The following is an 18,126-nucleotide window of genomic DNA, read 5'->3' as shown; positions in this document are numbered from 1 at the left end:
TAAGCATGTTTTGAGTATCCCATAGTTTCCTGAATATTGGTATCGAGTTGTGTCTATATGACAAACATTATCTTATAAAATTAGATGCTAGCCTATTATAAAAAGGGGTGTCCTCTTTATTTCCGACATGATACCAATATTTGTAGCTTTGAGTATTGGCCAATAATATTAGACAATGTTTAACTGATATCGGAAAAATTCAAATCAAATACTTTTATAACTTTGTAGTGTGGAATGTTATCAAATGTTTGATCAAGTAAAATTTGTAAAATGCAGAACAATGGTATAAGCTATTTATTATTAACCCTCTGAAATGGACTTATGGTAACTAAGTTGAAGTAGAGTTGTAACTGTTTTTTTGTTTTTTTTGGCGACACACCTGACCACAAGAATTCATTAAGTTAAGCTGATGATGCAGTACGTTGAATGATGCGGACACATTTGTTATTGGATACTTTCTAATACCCTTCTGCCTTGCAGACTTTGTGTCTGTAAGTAATATGCACCTATCATTATCTGATAGTTCTTGATATTAACAAATGTGCTGTTTTAGAATGCAATATTGTTCAATGACTGACACGCATTAGGTATGTCTTGCTATTGTGTGCTTAACTGTTGTGTAGCTGCTAGGTCCAAATTGATCACTATTGGATCGGGCCCCCCTTATTTTAATACAGACATCATCATTCCGTTTTATAACAGTATAACAACAATTTAACACATCTACACCAGGGGTTTTCAAAATGGGAAGACCAACAGCATGATAAAAATTAATAAAAAAACAAACTTCCACTTCTGTTATGTTTAAATGAGAGCGTAAACTGTTCAACAAAATTTGGCCTTGGATTTTTTGGTCCAGACTGGCCCACTCCAATCAGATACTGTGCTAACTCACCCTTATTGATGTATTAATAGTAAAAATGGTATATTTATATATTCAATGTTTATAAATATGATTGAACGAAGGGGACTAGAACACGTGTAAGTGGGACCCCTGGACCTGTGTAGGCTCTCATTGAGCCAGGTCATCCCGACCGGCAAGCCACTGTTTGTAGGCCAATTAATTGAAACTTTTCAGTCTGTGTTGTGTCTTCGGTCCTGGGAGAGTTACCGTAATTACCAAGGCAAGACACAGCAAAAAAGTTTAAAGAATAAAAACAAATGCTGGCTGTCCATCAGTCCATTAATTGACCGCCGGTACTCCTTAAGGCCAGTCCGCTAACAAATGTGTATTTTGGGGTGAGGGGTATTGCACAAGTGTTTTACGGGACTTGTCTGAGGGAAGCTTGTCACACTTTGAAAACCCCTCCTTTACACAGACATGTAGAATGATCTTATATAAGGTGTTAAAGCACAGATATATTCTCTGTATTAGTAACGCTGTCAGCACCTAACTAAGGAGAAAGAGAGCAAGTTCAAGCAAAGGTGGAAAGGTTAGATTAAAAAAATGAAGCAGCAGTTGTTAGGCGCGTCTCCTACTGCGGACACCTCACGCTGCAGCTCAGTGGCCCGTTCCTTGAGCGCCTCCTTCTCTGATTGGCTGTGACCTAACTCTTCCTTTAGCTGATCAACCTGGACAGAAACATTTGTGTCCTTGCAGTCTAAACCTCGTCCTCCAGGAAGTTCCTTACCTTGTTCTTCATAAACTTGGAGTGTGACCTGTACACCTCCATCTGCTTGATCTCCTCCTCTCGCTCCTCGCAGCTCAGCGCACCGTTGGACTTGAGCATGTTCACCTCCTCCTCCAGCTCTCTCATGCCGCGCTCCAGCGAGCTGATCTTGGCATCCTGGCGAGGTTGGGGATTGGGGGAGAGGTGAGGAGGACACCCGACGTCGGCCTTCCGCTTCTGAGCACCTCACCTTCATTTCGATGACCGTCTGCAGGGCCTTGGTCTTGGTGGACTCAGGAGCTGCTTCGTACCTCCTGTGCAGCTCCTGGGGGGGACACACAACGTCAGCGAAGGACTGAGAGCGAGGGTGGAGAGAGGGACGGGGTGACGGCGGCGAGACAACGGCCGGGAACGGGTGAAGGGAGGTTCGGATGGACAGGATGGGGCGCGGCAAAGGGGCGGGGAAGGATGGCGAGTGCTGGAGGTGTGCCGCCGAGGGATGCGGAGGGAAGAAGACGGGATAGTGGCTGCGAAACGACGGGGATGGCACGGGGAAAGAGGGAGAGGAGCGCAACGGCGGGTGGTGACGCGTGGTGGGAGACTGGAAGGGGGGAGACACGTGGAAAGGAGGCGGGATAGCGATGGAGGGCGAGGCGGGAAAGGAGGCTGCAGGGAGGCGATGGTTCCCTCTGGCTGAGGCGCTGACTTTCGCCCTCCATGGGTCCAGACGTCCATCCCACATCCTCCACACTCAAACAAGTACCTCAACGTTTTTAGAAATATGTATTAATAAACAGAAATAAATAGTCCGCACAGATGCCGATGTCACCCCGTCACATCCCACCGGTCAAATGAAGGAGATCAGGAGCATAGGAAAGAGAAGAAAAAGCAAAGATGGAAGGAACAAAAGCAGAGGGCAGCATGTTCGCATCACTGATTCTCTTTGGGAGGCCATGACAGCTAATGAATGGCAGCTAAAGCAGGACAGCTAATGCATGGGAGCAACATAATAAACAATGTATGTAAAATGTCAAATCATGCAATTATGGCTTGAGGCAACAATACTTATCACTTCCTTACACACTCTATGTAGGCCATGAAAACATGTTTGTAAAGCACATGAATCCAATTCTTAATCTCTAACGTTAATCTTCATCTTTTTGGGCTTGACTAGGTCATATATAGAAAGTAGGTTCGTCACAAGACTGATGCTTCCGAGAATAGGATGAAATTTAACCTAACAAACAATTTAAAGGCCTACTGAAACCCACTACTACCGACCACGCAGTCTGATATATACATATTGTTATGTAGTTGTTCCCAAATGGGGGTACACGTACTCCTGGGGGTACTTGAAGGTATGGCAAGGGGTACGTGAGGTTTTTTTTAAATATTATAAAAATAGCAACAATTCAAAAATCTTTTATAAATATATTTATTGAATAATACTTACACAAAATATGTAAGTTCATAAACTGTGAAAAAAAATACATTGCAACATTCAGTGTTGACAGCTAGATTTTTTGTGGACATGTTCCGTAAATACATATTTCTTTTTTTGTGAAGAAATGTTAAATTCATGAATCCCGATGGATCTCTATTACAATCCCCAAAGAAGGCACTTTAGGTTGATGATTACTTTTATGTGTAGAAATCTTTATTTATAATTGAATCACTTGTTTATTTTTCAACAAATTTTTAGTTATTTTTATATCTTCTTTTCCAAATAGTTCAACAAAGACCACTACAAATGAGAAATATTTTGCACTGTTAAACAATTTAATGAATCAGAAACTGAGGACATAGTGCTGTATTTTACTTCTTTATTTCTTTATCTCTTTGCTCTGATTAGGGGGGTACTTGAAACAAAAACAGGGGGTACATCACTGAAAAAAGGTTGAGAACCACTGTGATAGTTTATATATCAATGATGAAATCTTAACATTGCAACACATGCCAATACGGCCGGGTTAGTTTACTAAAGTGCAATTTTAAATTTCGAGCCGAAAAATCCTGCTGAAAACGTCTCGGTATGATGACGCCTGCGCGTGACGTCACTGATTTTAGAGGACATTTTGTGCCAGCATCGTGCCCAGCTATTAAGTAGTCTGTTTTCATTGCAAAATTCCACAGTATTCTGGACATCTGTGTTGGTTAATCTTTTGCAAATTGTTCAATGAACAATGGAGACATTAAAGAAGAAAGCTGTAGGTGGTATTGCGGCCGGCTTTAGCAACAAAAACACAGCCGGTGTTTCATTGTTTACATTCCCGAAAGATGACAGTCAAGCTTTAGTATGGAACAGAGATGTCAAGCGAACACGGTTGGATTGGACCACACACACAAAGTACAGTGTTTTATGCAGCAATCATTTTTACCACACTGTATTCTGAAGGCGATCTATGTCGTGTGCTACTCCGGCATCAATATCAGCAGCGTCCTTCTGACCGTCACCGTCAGCGTCGGGTCCAAAGCAGTATCGCTCTATCCCTTGTTGCGGTTGGGCCTGGCCGAGTGGTGCTGCCACCCCCACGGCTGCCACGGCGCCTCTCACAGCATCTTCCCTATCTGAATCGCTCCCACTGCCCTCTAGTCTTTTAAAAAAAAAAAATCTAGTCCTTCACTCTCACTTTCCTCATCCCCAAAATCTTTCATCCTCGCTCAAATTAATGGAGAAATCGTCGCTTTCTCGGTCCGAATCGCCCTCGCTGCTGGTGGCCATGATTGTAAACAATGTTCAGATGTGAGGAGCTCCACAACCCGTGACGTCACGCGCATATCGTCTGCTACAACAGTCAAGGCTTTTTTATCAGCACCAAAAGTCGCGAACTTTAACGTCGATGTTCTCTACTAAATCCTTTCAGCAAAAATATGGCAACATCGAGAAATGATCAAGTATGACTTAGAATGGACATGCTGTCCCCGTTTAAATAAGAAAATCGCATTTCAGTAGGCCGTTAAAATGTTCATATTAAAACAATTAACGTGTCAGAAGTGTGTTTATGGTTTGTATAAGTTTGAATATTGTCCTTTTTTAACAGAGAATATGATCGTTCTGTGATTTGTGCTTAACGCACATCTATTTATTATACGAGCTGTGGAGAAATGGCATCACTTCTGGGTGTGTATTGACTCACAGTCAGCTGACTTTATACTGTTATAAAACATCTGTGTTTTATTTCAGTGATATATTAGATGTATATTATAATTAAAATCACTATAGTGATATATGTATGCCAGGGGTCTCAAAAACGCGGCCCGCGAGACGTTATTTTGTGGCCCGCACCTTGATGTGAATATTTATTGTTGGTGCGGCCCAACAATAACTTTAAGGGGGCACCGTGGAGGCCCTGCCTTTATAGTCCTCTACAACCTGTACTAACTTTGTGCCAGCCTAGCCACATGCTGTATTAGGCTTCTTAAGACACGGTCAGCGTGTGCAAGACTTACTTGGTCAACAGCCACACAGGTCACACTGAGGGTGGCTGTATAAACAACTTTAACACTGTTACAAATATGTGCCACACTGTGAACCCACACCAAACAAGATTGACAAACACATTTTGGGAGAACATACGCACCGTAACACAACATAAACACAACAGAACAAATACCCAGAATCCAACGCAGCCCTAAGTCTTCCGGGCTACAATAGGGGGCGGGGTTGGAGAGGCGTGGGTGTATATTGTATACAGTGTGACCTGTATAGCTGTTGATCAAGTATGTCTTGCAGTCACTTCTGTTGGTCTGCAGAAGCCACATACAATATGCGGCTAAGCCGGCACACTGTTTGTATGGTGGAAAAGTGGACGAGACGGCAGGTTGTAGAGGACGCTAAAGACAGTGCCATCACGGCACGCCCTTAATTCTGTTAATCGAGTGAAAACCGGGACAATGTTAGCCCCGGGAGAATGTCGGGAGGGGCACTGAAATTCGGGTGTTTCCCGGAAAAATCGCAAGAGTTGGCAAGTATGTTGCTAGGGCGAGAAAGCCATACAAAGAAGGTGAATTCATTAAAAAGTGCATGTTAGATTTTTTAAAGAAATATTTTCTCGCGGCCCAGCCTCACCCAGTTTCTGCATCCAGTGGCCCCCAGGTAAATTGAGTTTGAGACCCCCGATGTATACTATATTTAAAATCAACATAGTGATATATTACATGTAAAATTTTGTGTAAACCATTTATAAAATCAATATATTGATATATTGACATTTTAAATCAAAGCACACTTACATTACTTTTTTTTTTCCTAATATTTATATAGCGCTTTTCTCTAGTGACTCAAAGCGCTTTACATAGTGAAACCCAATATCTAAGTTACATTTAAACCAGTGTGGGTGGCACTGGGAGCAGGTGGGTAAAGTGTCTTGCCCAAGGACACAACGGCATTGACTAGGATGGCAGAAGCGGGAATCGAACCTGCAACCCTCAAGTTGCTGGCACGGCTGCTCTACCAACCGAGCTAAACCGCCCCACATTAGGTGCATATACTTCTGCTGCTGGGCGAATTGAAAGCAATACTTGTAAGTTGATGTTCCATTGTTTAATAATATTCAAAACATGGTATAATGTTACAAATTAATGTACGTGTATGAGACATATGTGATTGACAGCCATGAAAGCTAATCAAATCATGTCCTCTGATCTGTTTTACAAACATTTAACAAGTGATTGTGACAAATGTAAACATTTATTTGTTAAATCTGTTTTATTGAACCGTTACACATGCTAGCACTGAAATGAATGGATATGTATTTTGGTTTTTTTTATGTTATCTGAAGCGCAGCAACACATTGCAACAAGTTAAACATTCAATACATATTACTCAGAAAAGTGTTCTGTTTTTTTATGTGTTAACTTCTATCTTCATATAATGTTTAATTTTAGTAATTGATGCCTCATTTCACATCTGTTAAAAACAACAAATTACTTTAAAAAACACTTTTTTGGGGAAAATATTTATAATAATGTAATGAATTTGAATGAAAACAACAAGATGGATATTTTTTTAGGAATTAAAAAAGATTACTTTGATGACTAATTGCATATCTAATTAATTAAGCGCTCATTTTATTTAATTGGCTTGACAGCAGACGTTAAAAGCGCACTGCAGTCTCAAATGCACTAACACGCATTCAGCAGTAGAGGGAGCTGTTGTATTAAAGAAACTAAAACAAGGAAGCTTAGAACGACAGGAAATGTTTTATGTGTTTGAGCTCTGATAACTCCATCAATCCATCCTTTTTTCTACCGCTTGTCCCTTTCTAGGTTTCAGGGGGTAATCAGCTGCATTCGGGCAGTAGGCTGTTAGTTCAAAGTACCAGTTGAGTGGGGAAAACAAGTTGCCACTACATTGAAGCTATTATCATATAGATCTGACCTCTGACACCTAAAGACTTACGTTTGCAAACATATAGATATGATTAAAATAGTATCAGTCTCACTAAGATTCTGAAGCCATTTTGAGAGATAACGAGTAAGACAGTCACCTGATCGCGTGACGTCACGCTAAGAATCAAAGATCCCTTCCCCATCAACAACAATGCTGATCAATCAGACTTTGTGAGAGCAAACAATGATTACTTTGGGAAAATTATGATCCAGGACCTTATATTTTTGAGCCCGACCACAAAAGTGACGAGCAATAAGTTTCGCAGCATTGCTAGGTGATGAACTAACAAACAAACCATTTTTAACCATAATAGAACAAACACTTACTGCAATATATTCAGACTCGCGGGGACGTCGACTGACGGTACATTCACATAATCCTGTTTGGATGAAGAATATATCGCAATCCTCACGACGGGTTGAAAAAAAGTTCCTGCAGCAAACGCCTTTTTGGGGTCTTTTTCGCCATCTTTCAGGGATGTAAAAGTCGACCAGCCTCTTGGTCCATGGCCAAATTTGTCTACTACCAGGTGAGAGATGCATGAATTATAATCTAGAATTTACTTTTAGCAAGTTTGAGACAAGGCAGAAGCAGCCGCCGGCTTAGTGTGTGTCAGTGCACTGATAAAATAGTCTGTTTACATTGGTGCTGATAACAATAGCCCTCATATTTGGTTAATTTTTTAGGTCATGACATATAAATGGAGTATTATTGGCAGTTTCTGGATGTTTTTTAGAGAGTGGTTCTCAAATGGGCGCACGCGTACCCCTGGGGGTACTTGAAGGTATGACAAGGGGTATGTGAGATTTTTTTTAAATATTCTAAAAATAGCAACAATTTAAAAATCCTTTATAAATATAATTATTGAATAATACTTCATCAAAATATGAATGTAAGTTCATAAACTGTGAAAAGAAATGCAACAATGCAATATTCAGTGTTGAAAGCTAGATTTTTTTGTGGACATGTTCCATGAATCGTGATGTTAAAGATTAATTTTTTGCTGACGAAATGTTTAGAATTAAGTTCATGAATTCAAATGGATCTTGATTACAATCCCCAAAGAGGGCACTTAATGTTGATGATTACTTCTATGTGTAGAAATCTTGATTTATAATTGAATCACTTGTTTATTTTTCAACAAGTTTTTAGTTATTTGTATATCTTTTTTCCCATATAATTTAAGAAAGACCACTACAAATGAGCAATATTTTGCACTGCTATACAATTTAATAAATCAGAAACTGATGACATAGTGATGTATTTTACTTCTTTATCTCTTTTTTTCAACCAAAAATGCTTTGCTCTGATTAGGGGGTACTTGAATTAAAAAAATGTTCACAGGGGGTACATCACTGAAAAAAGGTTGAGAACCACTGCACTCACTTGTTAGCTATTTATTTATGATTTTCGAATGCATAAAAAAAGCCAAGCTTTTGTGTTCTTGTCTTACATAAAGATTGTGAATGATAAACACCACATCTCATTTTTGCGTATTTCTAGTATGACTAATAGATCTGATACTATGGTCAGAGTGCAGAAACGTTACTCCAGTGACGTAGAATCTACGAAAATTGCCAAAGGTATTCGCAGCGCAATATTCAAAATGGCATTTTATAATGTTTAAACAGTGCCTTCACATCGGTTTAATGGGTAAAATTACACACAATTAAGCATATAAGGTCAACTTGAGGCAGCACGGGGGGGCCAGGGGTTAGTGCTTGTGCCTCACAATAAAGGTACTGGGTTCAATCCCAGGGCTCGGGGTCTTTCTGTGTTGTTCTGTGTTCTCCCCGTGACTGTGTGGGTTCCCTCCTGGTACTCCGGCTTTCTCCCACCTCCAAAGACATGCACCTGGGGATAGGTTGATTGCCAACACTCAATTTGGCCCTAGTGTGTGAATGTGAGTGTGAATGTTGTCTGTCTGCGTGGCCCTGTGATGAGTTTGACTTCTGCCCGAATGTAGCTTTGATAGAGTCTAGCCACCCCCGTGACCCCCAGAACGGACAAGCGGTAGGAAATGGATGGATGGATGGATGGAAGTCAACTTGTTTTTCCCCTCTACTGGTACTTTAATTTGAACACACACACACACACACACACGCACACACACACTTTTACCTCTCTAAGTTGCAGCATCTCCTTGTCCTTCCGCTCCAGCAGGCCCTCCAGCTGGTGGATGGTCATTTCAGCGTCAGCCAGGCGTCTTGTCCGCTCATGGTCCTCCTCAGTGGTGCACGATGACAGGCCTTTGCTCTGCAGCATTTCCAGGAGCTTCTTGATGGACTCATCCCTGTCGCAAATGAACGGCTTTCAGACAAAAAAAAAAAAACATCCAGAGGCTGGATGACGCACAGAGATGACTTTACCTTGCATTCAACGTGTGCTTCTGGGTGTCGATCCTCAGCTCCATTTCTTCCAACGTCTTCCTCAGGAGGAAGAGCTCCTTCACCTGGCGCTCGTATTCGCTGTGGAGACGCAGGAAGTTCTCCTCCGTCATTTCCTGCGGGGAGACGGCCTGCAGGGACCCGAGGTGACCCGACTCAGAGAAGTCGGGCTGGAAGAGCTGGTTGAGATCGCGCTGGATGCGGAGCTCGTCTTGCAGGGCTTGGATGGTGCACTGGAGGTGCTGGAGAGGAGAGAAAGTGCTGTTTCTATACTCGCTTCCAAAACAAGTTTGCGAACACGACCTCATTGGGAGTACAGTATGACAGCCACGTAACAAGCTTGCCTGAATGCCCAAACAAAGAATTTCATCTCATCTCTGCTTTTTTATTTAGAACGACTGGAAATTACTCCACATTGGGACGAAAAAAAAGTTGCGAGTATACTGTAGCTCGGTTGGTAGAGCGGCCGTGCCAGCAACTTGAGGGTTGCAGGTTCGATCCCCGCTTCCGCCATCCTAGTCACTGCCGTTGTGTCCTTGGGCAAGATACTTTACCCACCTACTCCCAGTGCCACCCAAACTGGTTGAAATGTAACTTAGATATTGGGTTTCACTATGTAAAGCGCTTTGAGTATCTAGAGAAAAAGCGCTATATAAATATAATTCACTTCACTTCACTTCACATTAAGACACCTTTGAATTCAAGAAATAACTTGTAACAAAGTACGACTAAACCGCCTGCTTCTCTCTAAAAAATCATGTTAAATGTTGTCTATCTGTCATTTGTATGTACTTTGCATTGTGTTCTGAATGTAAAACTATTACTGTTCTCTATTAAAATTAGTTTTTTGTTCATATTTTTGGGTGTTTGGACCAGATTAATAGGATTTACATGATCTGTTTAGAGAAAGTTGTTTTGTTTTTTGGAGGTGCAACTGTGACATGTTTAGAAAAGGCAGAATTTCCTATGCCACACAATTTCTGCATAAATTAGCAAAGCAAGCACGCAAACACGGAGGCGCAACTGCACGATCGCTTCCGTCAAGCGTATAAAAGTACATCGGAGTAAACAAACAGTCTTGCACGAACGCAAAATTGCAAACGGAATCATAGGATGGATTCAGACAGTAAGAAGACACACATTCACATACACACACACACACACACACACACACACCAGCTCTCCCACTGGCACACACAGCTGGAATGCGGAGCTGAGAAATACCAGACCACTTGAGAGAAGCAAGGAGACGCAGGAGGGGAAATAATTTAGACATCATTAGGAAGACGTTAAAAACATCATTGCAATATGACTGAATATAAAAAAGAACAGCGCGTTCAAGAGGAAGGTTCGGCTGAGTCGTCCTTGGCGTTTTCACCTTTGACCCCGTCAAACTCCTTCCGATTATTTTTCAGACTATAGCCAAAGTGTCATAAAATGTATAAATCCTGTAGATGACAGTGATGCTGGTTGAATACTGTGAATTGGTGTGAATGTAAGTGTGAATGTGTTGCAATGTTAATATTTCATCATTGATATATAAACTATCAGACTGCATGGTGGGTAGTAGTGGGTTTCAGTAGGCCTTTAATAAGTCGCATTTTAACCTCAGACACCCTGCAAGTATGCCCCCTAGTGGCTTGGCGATGACATGAGAGCAATCTGATTGGACAATTTGACAGTTTTTCTGTTTTGGGGGGTGATATAAATGCATGCTGACATGCTCAATCTGTAAAATCCTGTTTTCAAAAAGAATTATGTTTATTCAGATGAGGGACAAGTCTGTGATGCTTTATTCCGAGCCGCCTCTTCGCTCCCTCGAGCCACTGCTCATCTGTCCTTCAACGTTAACAGTCTCTCCGCTATTACTCCTCCGCCTCATCCCTCGCTCGCTGGCTGAGTCACGTTTGGCCCCTCCGACCCCGAAACACAAACGTACACAGATAAACACATGAAACATGTATGCAGGAGTGTGTGTGTGCGGGGGATAGAAGAAATATCGTGGTCCCACATTTTCCTTGTTGACTGCACAAAAAGACGGGTTCGGATTCCAAACAAGCAAACAGCGAATGTGAAATAGCCATCGGGAGGATTGAGGGAGATGCCGACCCTAATCAGTCACATTGAGATGCGACGTCAGGGTCAGTGGAAAGCAGCCAGCTGTCACATATATTTAACATGAGCACTTTCACATCACATGTTAAAGCAGGGGACTCAAACTCTCAGCCCACATGCCCATACTTTATGGCCTTCCAAATAACTAATTTAGTGCCAGGTCTTGACAGTTGTGGTTGATTAGACTTTTTTTTTAATTTTATTTTTCTATATTCGTTATAATGAATCCAACAGATACAGTTGGGCGAAAAAGTATTTAATCAGCCACCGATTGTGCAAGTTCTCCCACTTAAAATGATGACAGAGGTCTGTAATTTTCATCATAGGTACACTTCAACTGCGAGAGACAGAATGTGAAAAAAAATCCAGGAATTCACATTGTAGGAATTTTAAAGAATTTGTTTGTAAATTATGGTGGAAAATAAGTATTTGGTCAACCATTCAAAGCTCTCACTGATAGAAGGAGGTTTTGGCTCAAAATCTCACGATACATGGCCCCATTCATTCTTTCCTTAACACGGATCAATCGTCCTGTCCCCTTAGCAGAAAAACAGCCCCAGGCATGTTGTTTCCACCCCCATGCTTCACAGTAGATGTGGTGTTCTTGGGATGCAACTCAGTATTCTTCTTCCTCCAAACATGACGAGTTGAGTTTATACCAAAATGGATACATGGATGATACAGCAGACGATTGGGAGAATGTCATGTGGTCAAATGAAACCAAATTAGAACTTTTTGGTATAAACTCAACTCGTCGTGTTTGGAGGAAGAAGAATACTGAGTTGCATCCCAAGAACACCATAACTACTGTGAAGCATGGGGGTGGAAACATCATGCTTTGGGGCTGTTTTTCTGCTAAGGGGACAGGACGATTGTTCCGTGTTAAGGAAAGAATGAATGAAGTCACGTATCGTGAGATTTTTAGCCAAAACCTCTTTCCATCAGTGAGAGCTATGAATGGTTGACCAAATACTTATTTTCCACCATAATTTACAAATAAATTCTTTAAAATTCTTACAATGTGAATTCCTGGATTTTTTTTTCACATTCTGTCTCTCACAGTTGAAGTGTACCTATGATGAAAATTACAGACCTCTGTCATCATTTTAAGTGGGAGAACTTGCACAATCGGTGGCTGACTAAATACTTTTTTGCCCCACTGTAAATGGACTGTAACAGGTGATTAACTCCAGAAACAGATTCATTTACAGCGGGAGACTTGAAGCAGCAAACTGTAGTCAATTGGCTCTCACCAGTTTTATAGGGTTCGAAAGGGCACGTGATTTCGCTATGCATTGTGGGTGCCGGGTAGCCATTTTTGCTGGACGTAGGTTTTGTTTACATGGCTGTACTGTACCCGTGGTAATGTGAGAGAAGGCAACAAGCTGGATTAAAATGGATCGAAAAACATAGAAAAATCAAGGGACCGCATAGAGATCAACTATTCCAGACTTGCATCGCTGCGGTAGTTGTGACCCCAAGATGCAGGGGTCAGGACGACAACATACAGGAAACAGTCTTTCAATGTCCACAAAATGGCACGAGGTGCAGCAGGGAAGTGCACGAAAGCAATAAACCGTATACAGGGAGAGCCAGACAGCATGTGACATTGAACACAAAAAAATCCTCGAGCCCTGACGATAGGGCGAGGCAGGCATTTATAGAAGCCAGCTGATTGACAACCACTACCAGATGTGGCCAGGCTGCCAATTGGTGGCAGGTGAGGGAAAAGAGCAACCTGACTCTCGCCAGATCTTTGTAGTTCGCTGAGCTCCGCACAAGGATCTGGGAGGTCTCAATAAGAGATGTATTTTAGAAGGAGGGGCCTTGTAAAAAAAAAAATCATTGTATGTGATTGGATCAACCACTTGTCCATTATCTTGAATGACGTGCTACTTCAACCACTCACATCGAAATCAACCCGTGACGCTGATGTGAGTGACGTTGGGAAATCCAAACCCGGTTGGAAGAAGTGTCAAAACATCCTTGCCACCAATAAATGCCTTCAAAACCATTCTTTGTTCATCTTTTAAAAAATAATATTTGATAGATTTGACAGAACATGATAAAAAAAAACAAAAAACAACAACATAAAAACAGGTTCACAGCAGGTGTATAATGGGGCGCCATTGCAGGATGGATATCACTCAGTGTTAAAAGCCAAGGAATAAAAGTATGTTTTTAAGAGAGATTTAAAAACAGGAAGAGAGGAGGTTTGTCTAACACACAGAGGTAAGTCGTTCCAGAGCTTGGGAGCAGCAGCGGCGAAAGCTCTGTCACCTCTAAGTTTCAGCCTTGTGTCACAGACCGTCAGTAGCAGCTGATCGGCTGATCTTAGGGATCGAGTGGGGCAGTAAGGCTGAAGGAGGTCGGAGAGATATGTTGGCACGAGGTTGTTTAGACATTTAAAAACAAATAGAAGGAGTTTAAAGTTGATTCGGTAACGCACAGGGAGCCAGTGAAGGGACGCTAATATAGGGGTGATGTGCTCACGTCTGCGGGTCTGTGTTAGCAGACGAGCAGCAGATTTCTGCAGGAGCTGCAGGCGGGCGAGGGAAACCTGGCTAATGCCTACATACAGGGCATTGCAGTAGTCTAAACCATTCGAGAAAAAGGCGTGGATTAATTTCTCGAGATCATGTCCTGACAGAAGCGGTTCCACTTTCGCTATTTGGCGTAATTGATAAAAGCTTTTTTGGACGACGGTGCTGATTTGTTTCTCGAATTTAAAATCTGAGTCGAACTTTACCCCCAGGTTTGTGACACAGTCGCTGAGATACAGGGTCAGAGTGCCGAGGTCAACGTTGGGGGAGGGAGAGCGACTTGGACGGAACAACATCACTTCTGTTTCGTCTTCATTTAGACTCAGGAAGTTAGCTGAAAGCCAGGCTTTGATGTCGTGCAGTGCTTTAAGGAGTTTGCAATGCCTTCGAGCCCAGACCCTTGTGTGGAGCTTAGCGAACTACAAGGATCTGGCGAGAGTCAGGCTAGGAAAAGAGCGCTCGGGAGGACATGCGGGAAAAGGAACCAAAAAAAGGAGCGCTACACAGGAAATAAACACAAAAACATAACAAGACGTGATGTGACATATCGTCACAGCTACCTCGAAAAAATAAGTTGGTGGAACTGATCCACATGAGCACGTCCAATGAATAAGAGATTTAACTAAGCTGCCGCCATTGTCAAAGCCAAACTTGTATATAATTCGTCAACCGAGTCGGTTTTTATACCGGTGAAGAATTTCAGAATGCAAAGTCTGTTGAGGCTCATTGTTCTCCATTCAAATTGCACATAATCTACAGCTTGTGTGTCGTAAGCAGGTTTCCCCCCAAAAACAAGCCTGTTATTAATTGAAAAACTTGGAGCACTGTGCTACTAGTCCGGAAATAATACTTATTAATTGTTTGTGCTTAAATCAAGACTAAAAGTGAATTAAGTGAAGTAATTTATATTTATATAGCGTTTTTTCTTCTAGAGACTCAAAGCGCTGTACATAGTGAAACCCTACAAGTGTTGGCGATGAAATACATGTTTGATCATCTCACGGCTGCTACCCAGGCTATTCGCAGTCGCTTTATTAGCTTCATAACGCGACTTCCTCCGGCTTTGATTTCACGCTGGAAATGAGAACAATCCCACCAAATACTTTTTTCCTGAAGCAATCATGACAACGATTGTGGGAGTTAATGACGCCGTAGGTTTGCGGCATGTTTTGAATCTATAAAAAAAATTCATTCATTCAGCCATGTAAATAAGCGATTGAGAGTCTAGCAAGACCCACAATGCACTGCGTTTTCACGTCACTCTTTCAAGCCATATTTTGGGGAGTTTACAGTGACGTCACTTTTTAGTTCACTTTACAGACTTCATTATGTCAATGTCAGCAGTGTGACATGGAAGTGAAAATGGACATCATAAAAAGCTCAGAGAAAATAAACGGCCAGCAACAGTAGTCACCTTTCTTTCCTGTGTTTTGAACGATCCTGCAGTGGTTGTCATGAAAGCAGGGTTTCCTTTAAATGTCCTTGATCATGGCGCACCACCACGGAAAAATAAAAGCTGCCACACCTTAAAAATGAGGGCTTTTTACATTAAAAAAAATTAATCAATATATTTAATGAATGGATATATGGTAAATAAGGTAGTCTGGTATATATGCAGTATTGGCCAAAATGTGTTTTGTTCCTCTGTGCTCCATCTTTTAAAAAGGTACGTCTAAATCGCCTGTCAGCTTAAGCGCTACAGCTGGTCGCACAGCTGATCGACCTTGGAACAGAGTTGGCACTCTGCAAATGTAAGGAGAGAAAGTTCAAGAGAAAGGTATTTTAAGTTAATTAATGCATTTTGGGGGGCAGCACTGTGGAGCAGTGGCAGGGGTGGGTAGTAACGCGCTACATTTACTCCGTTACATTTACTTGAGTAACTTTTGGGATAAATTGTACTTCGACGAGTAGTTTTTATGCAACATACTTTTACTTTTATATTGAGTATATTTATAGAGAAGAAACGCTACTTTTACTCCGTTCCATTGATCTACATTCAGCTCGCTACTCGCTACTTTTTTTTATCGATCTATTTATGTTTGTTTTGGTTAATGACAGAGCTTCAAAGTAGGATCTACGCATGCCTGCGTTTCACCAATCACATGATGGTGACGTTGGACCAATCAAACAGAGCCAGGTGGTCACTTGACCGTCACACGTAGAACCCGACATGTTGAAAAACTTATCGGGGTGTTACCATTTAGTGGTCAATTGTACGGAATATGTACTGTACTGTGCAATCTAATAATAAAAGTTTCAATCAATCAATCAAAAGTGTAAAGAAAAAAGACACTTTTTATTTCAACCGTACTTCCCGTCAAAAGCCTAAAGACTGATCGCACAGTTCCTGTCTTCACAATAAAAGTGCCGCTCCATCGCACCTGCGCTAACAAAATAAGAGTCTCCGAAAGCCAGCGCAAACAAGCTAGCAAGCTACGGAGTTTGCCGCCAATGTATTTCTTGTAAAGTGTATAAAAACGAATATGGAAGCTGGACAGATAAGATGCCAAAAACCAATGACTTCCATGTGGTATTAGACAGAAAAGAGGAACTTTTTTTCTCCATTTGAAAACGTGGACGTCTGATTCCAATCAATGCAAGTCATCAGAATCAGGTAATACACCAACTTATATTCTTGTCTTCATGAAAGATAGGAATCTATATGTTAAACATGCATGTATATTCATTAAAACACCTTTAACATGTGAACAAAAACGGTAAAATAAATAAATATAAATTATATACTGTATATATAAATGTGTATATATATATATATATATATATGATTTGTGTGTGTATGTATGATATGTGTGTGTATAAATACTATGTGTGTGTATGTATATATGAGGTAGATCACCTCGACTTGGTCATTTACTAAGTAATTGATGAAAGTTAAAAAACTTATTGGGGTGTTACCATTTAGTGGTCAATTGTACGGAATATGTACTGTACTGTACAATCAACTAATACAAGTTTTAATCAATCAATCAATCAATCCAATCAATGAATGCCTACTGAGGCTATGGTGCTGTTAAGTTATTGTGGTCCAATGTGCCATTTTTTTAAATTTTATTTTAATGTACTATTATTTAATATATATTATTGTTTTAGTTGCTTAAGAGATATTCCTGGCTCTGAATTTGCTCATTGCTATTTTTATGTTTTTGTGCATTATTTGTTGCCGTAATCAGGTTACTCATCAGTTACTCAGTACTTGAGTAGTTTTTTCACAACATACTTTTTACTTTTACTCAAGTAAATATTTGGGGGACTACTCCTTACTTTTACTTGAGTAATACATCTCTAAAGTAACAGTACTCTTACTTGAGTACAATTTCTGGCTACTCTACCCACCTCTGAGCAGTGGTTAGCGCTCGTGCCTTACAGCAAAAAGACTTTGATTCCAGGGTTTGGGGTCTTTCTGTGTGGAATTTGTATCTTCTCTCTCTACGAGTAATCTGGCTACCTCCCACCTCCAAAGAAATAAGTCTGGGGATATGTGGATTGGCAACACTAAACTGGCTCTAATGTGTGAATAGTGTGAATGATGTCTGTCTATGAGTTGGCCGGGCGATGAGGTGGCAACTGGTGGCAGTTTCGAATGCATTTCTTGTTAAAGGCTGTGAAAACGACCTGAATTTTGACATTACTATCTCGCCAGTAACATCTTACTTTACACTATGTGCATCTTTGAACCTCTATTTGCCTCCACCCCGACTCTTCCTCTTCCAGCGGCCCTCGGGTAAATTGAGTTGGAGACCCCTGTGCTAAAGAGTCAAGAAAAGCATCAAGTTCATTCCACTGCCTGAAAGCCACTCCTTATAAGGAGAGATGTGGCTATGGCGGGCCTCGGCACAAAAAAAAAAAAAATAAAGCAAACACCCAGGCCAAGTGAAAGAAAGTGAGAGGAGGAGGAAGGAAAGTAAAAGATTACAGCTTTGAAACATTTCCTATTTCCAGTAAACAATGAGAAGCTGCATCAAAGTGAATGTTTAATAGCACTCATACTCTCTATACTTCCTCATCGTCTGTAGCTTTTTAAGCCCCCCCCCCCCCCCCCCCCACCTTAGCTTCCTCAA

The 18,126-nt window shown here is 41.2% G+C and overlaps 1 protein-coding gene across 17 annotated transcripts in view; it reads right to left on the bottom strand.

Annotated features, from left to right (window-relative positions):
* The window catches only part of LOC133560140 (ELKS/Rab6-interacting/CAST family member 1-like), a 203,892-nt gene that overhangs the window by 140,808 nt on the left and 44,958 nt on the right, over positions 1 to 18,126 (bottom strand). For 9 of the 17 annotated variants that reach the window (XR_009808389.1, XR_009808391.1, XM_061912308.1 and 6 more), the window contains exons 5-9: positions 9,372 to 9,631; positions 9,124 to 9,295; positions 1,861 to 1,935; positions 1,632 to 1,787; positions 1,480 to 1,572 (exon numbers count right to left, since the gene is read on the bottom strand). Coding sequence is in view for 13 of the 17 variants with exons in the window: in XM_061912308.1 (XP_061768292.1) it covers positions 1,480 to 1,572; positions 1,632 to 1,787; positions 1,861 to 1,935; positions 9,124 to 9,295; positions 9,372 to 9,631 (756 nt within the window). In the remaining 4 variants the exon portion in view is untranslated. The remainder of the gene's footprint in view (positions 1 to 1,479; positions 1,573 to 1,631; positions 1,788 to 1,860; positions 1,936 to 9,123; positions 9,296 to 9,371; positions 9,632 to 18,126) is intronic. The other 8 variants (XR_009808392.1, XR_009808393.1, XM_061912314.1 and 5 more) reach the window with 2 other exon arrangements.

Source organism: Nerophis ophidion, linkage group LG10 (genome assembly GCF_033978795.1).
Source record: "Nerophis ophidion isolate RoL-2023_Sa linkage group LG10, RoL_Noph_v1.0, whole genome shotgun sequence".
NCBI classification, from domain to species: Eukaryota; Metazoa; Chordata; class Actinopteri; order Syngnathiformes; family Syngnathidae; genus Nerophis; species Nerophis ophidion.
This window is presented reverse-complemented; position numbering and strand designations above follow the sequence as displayed.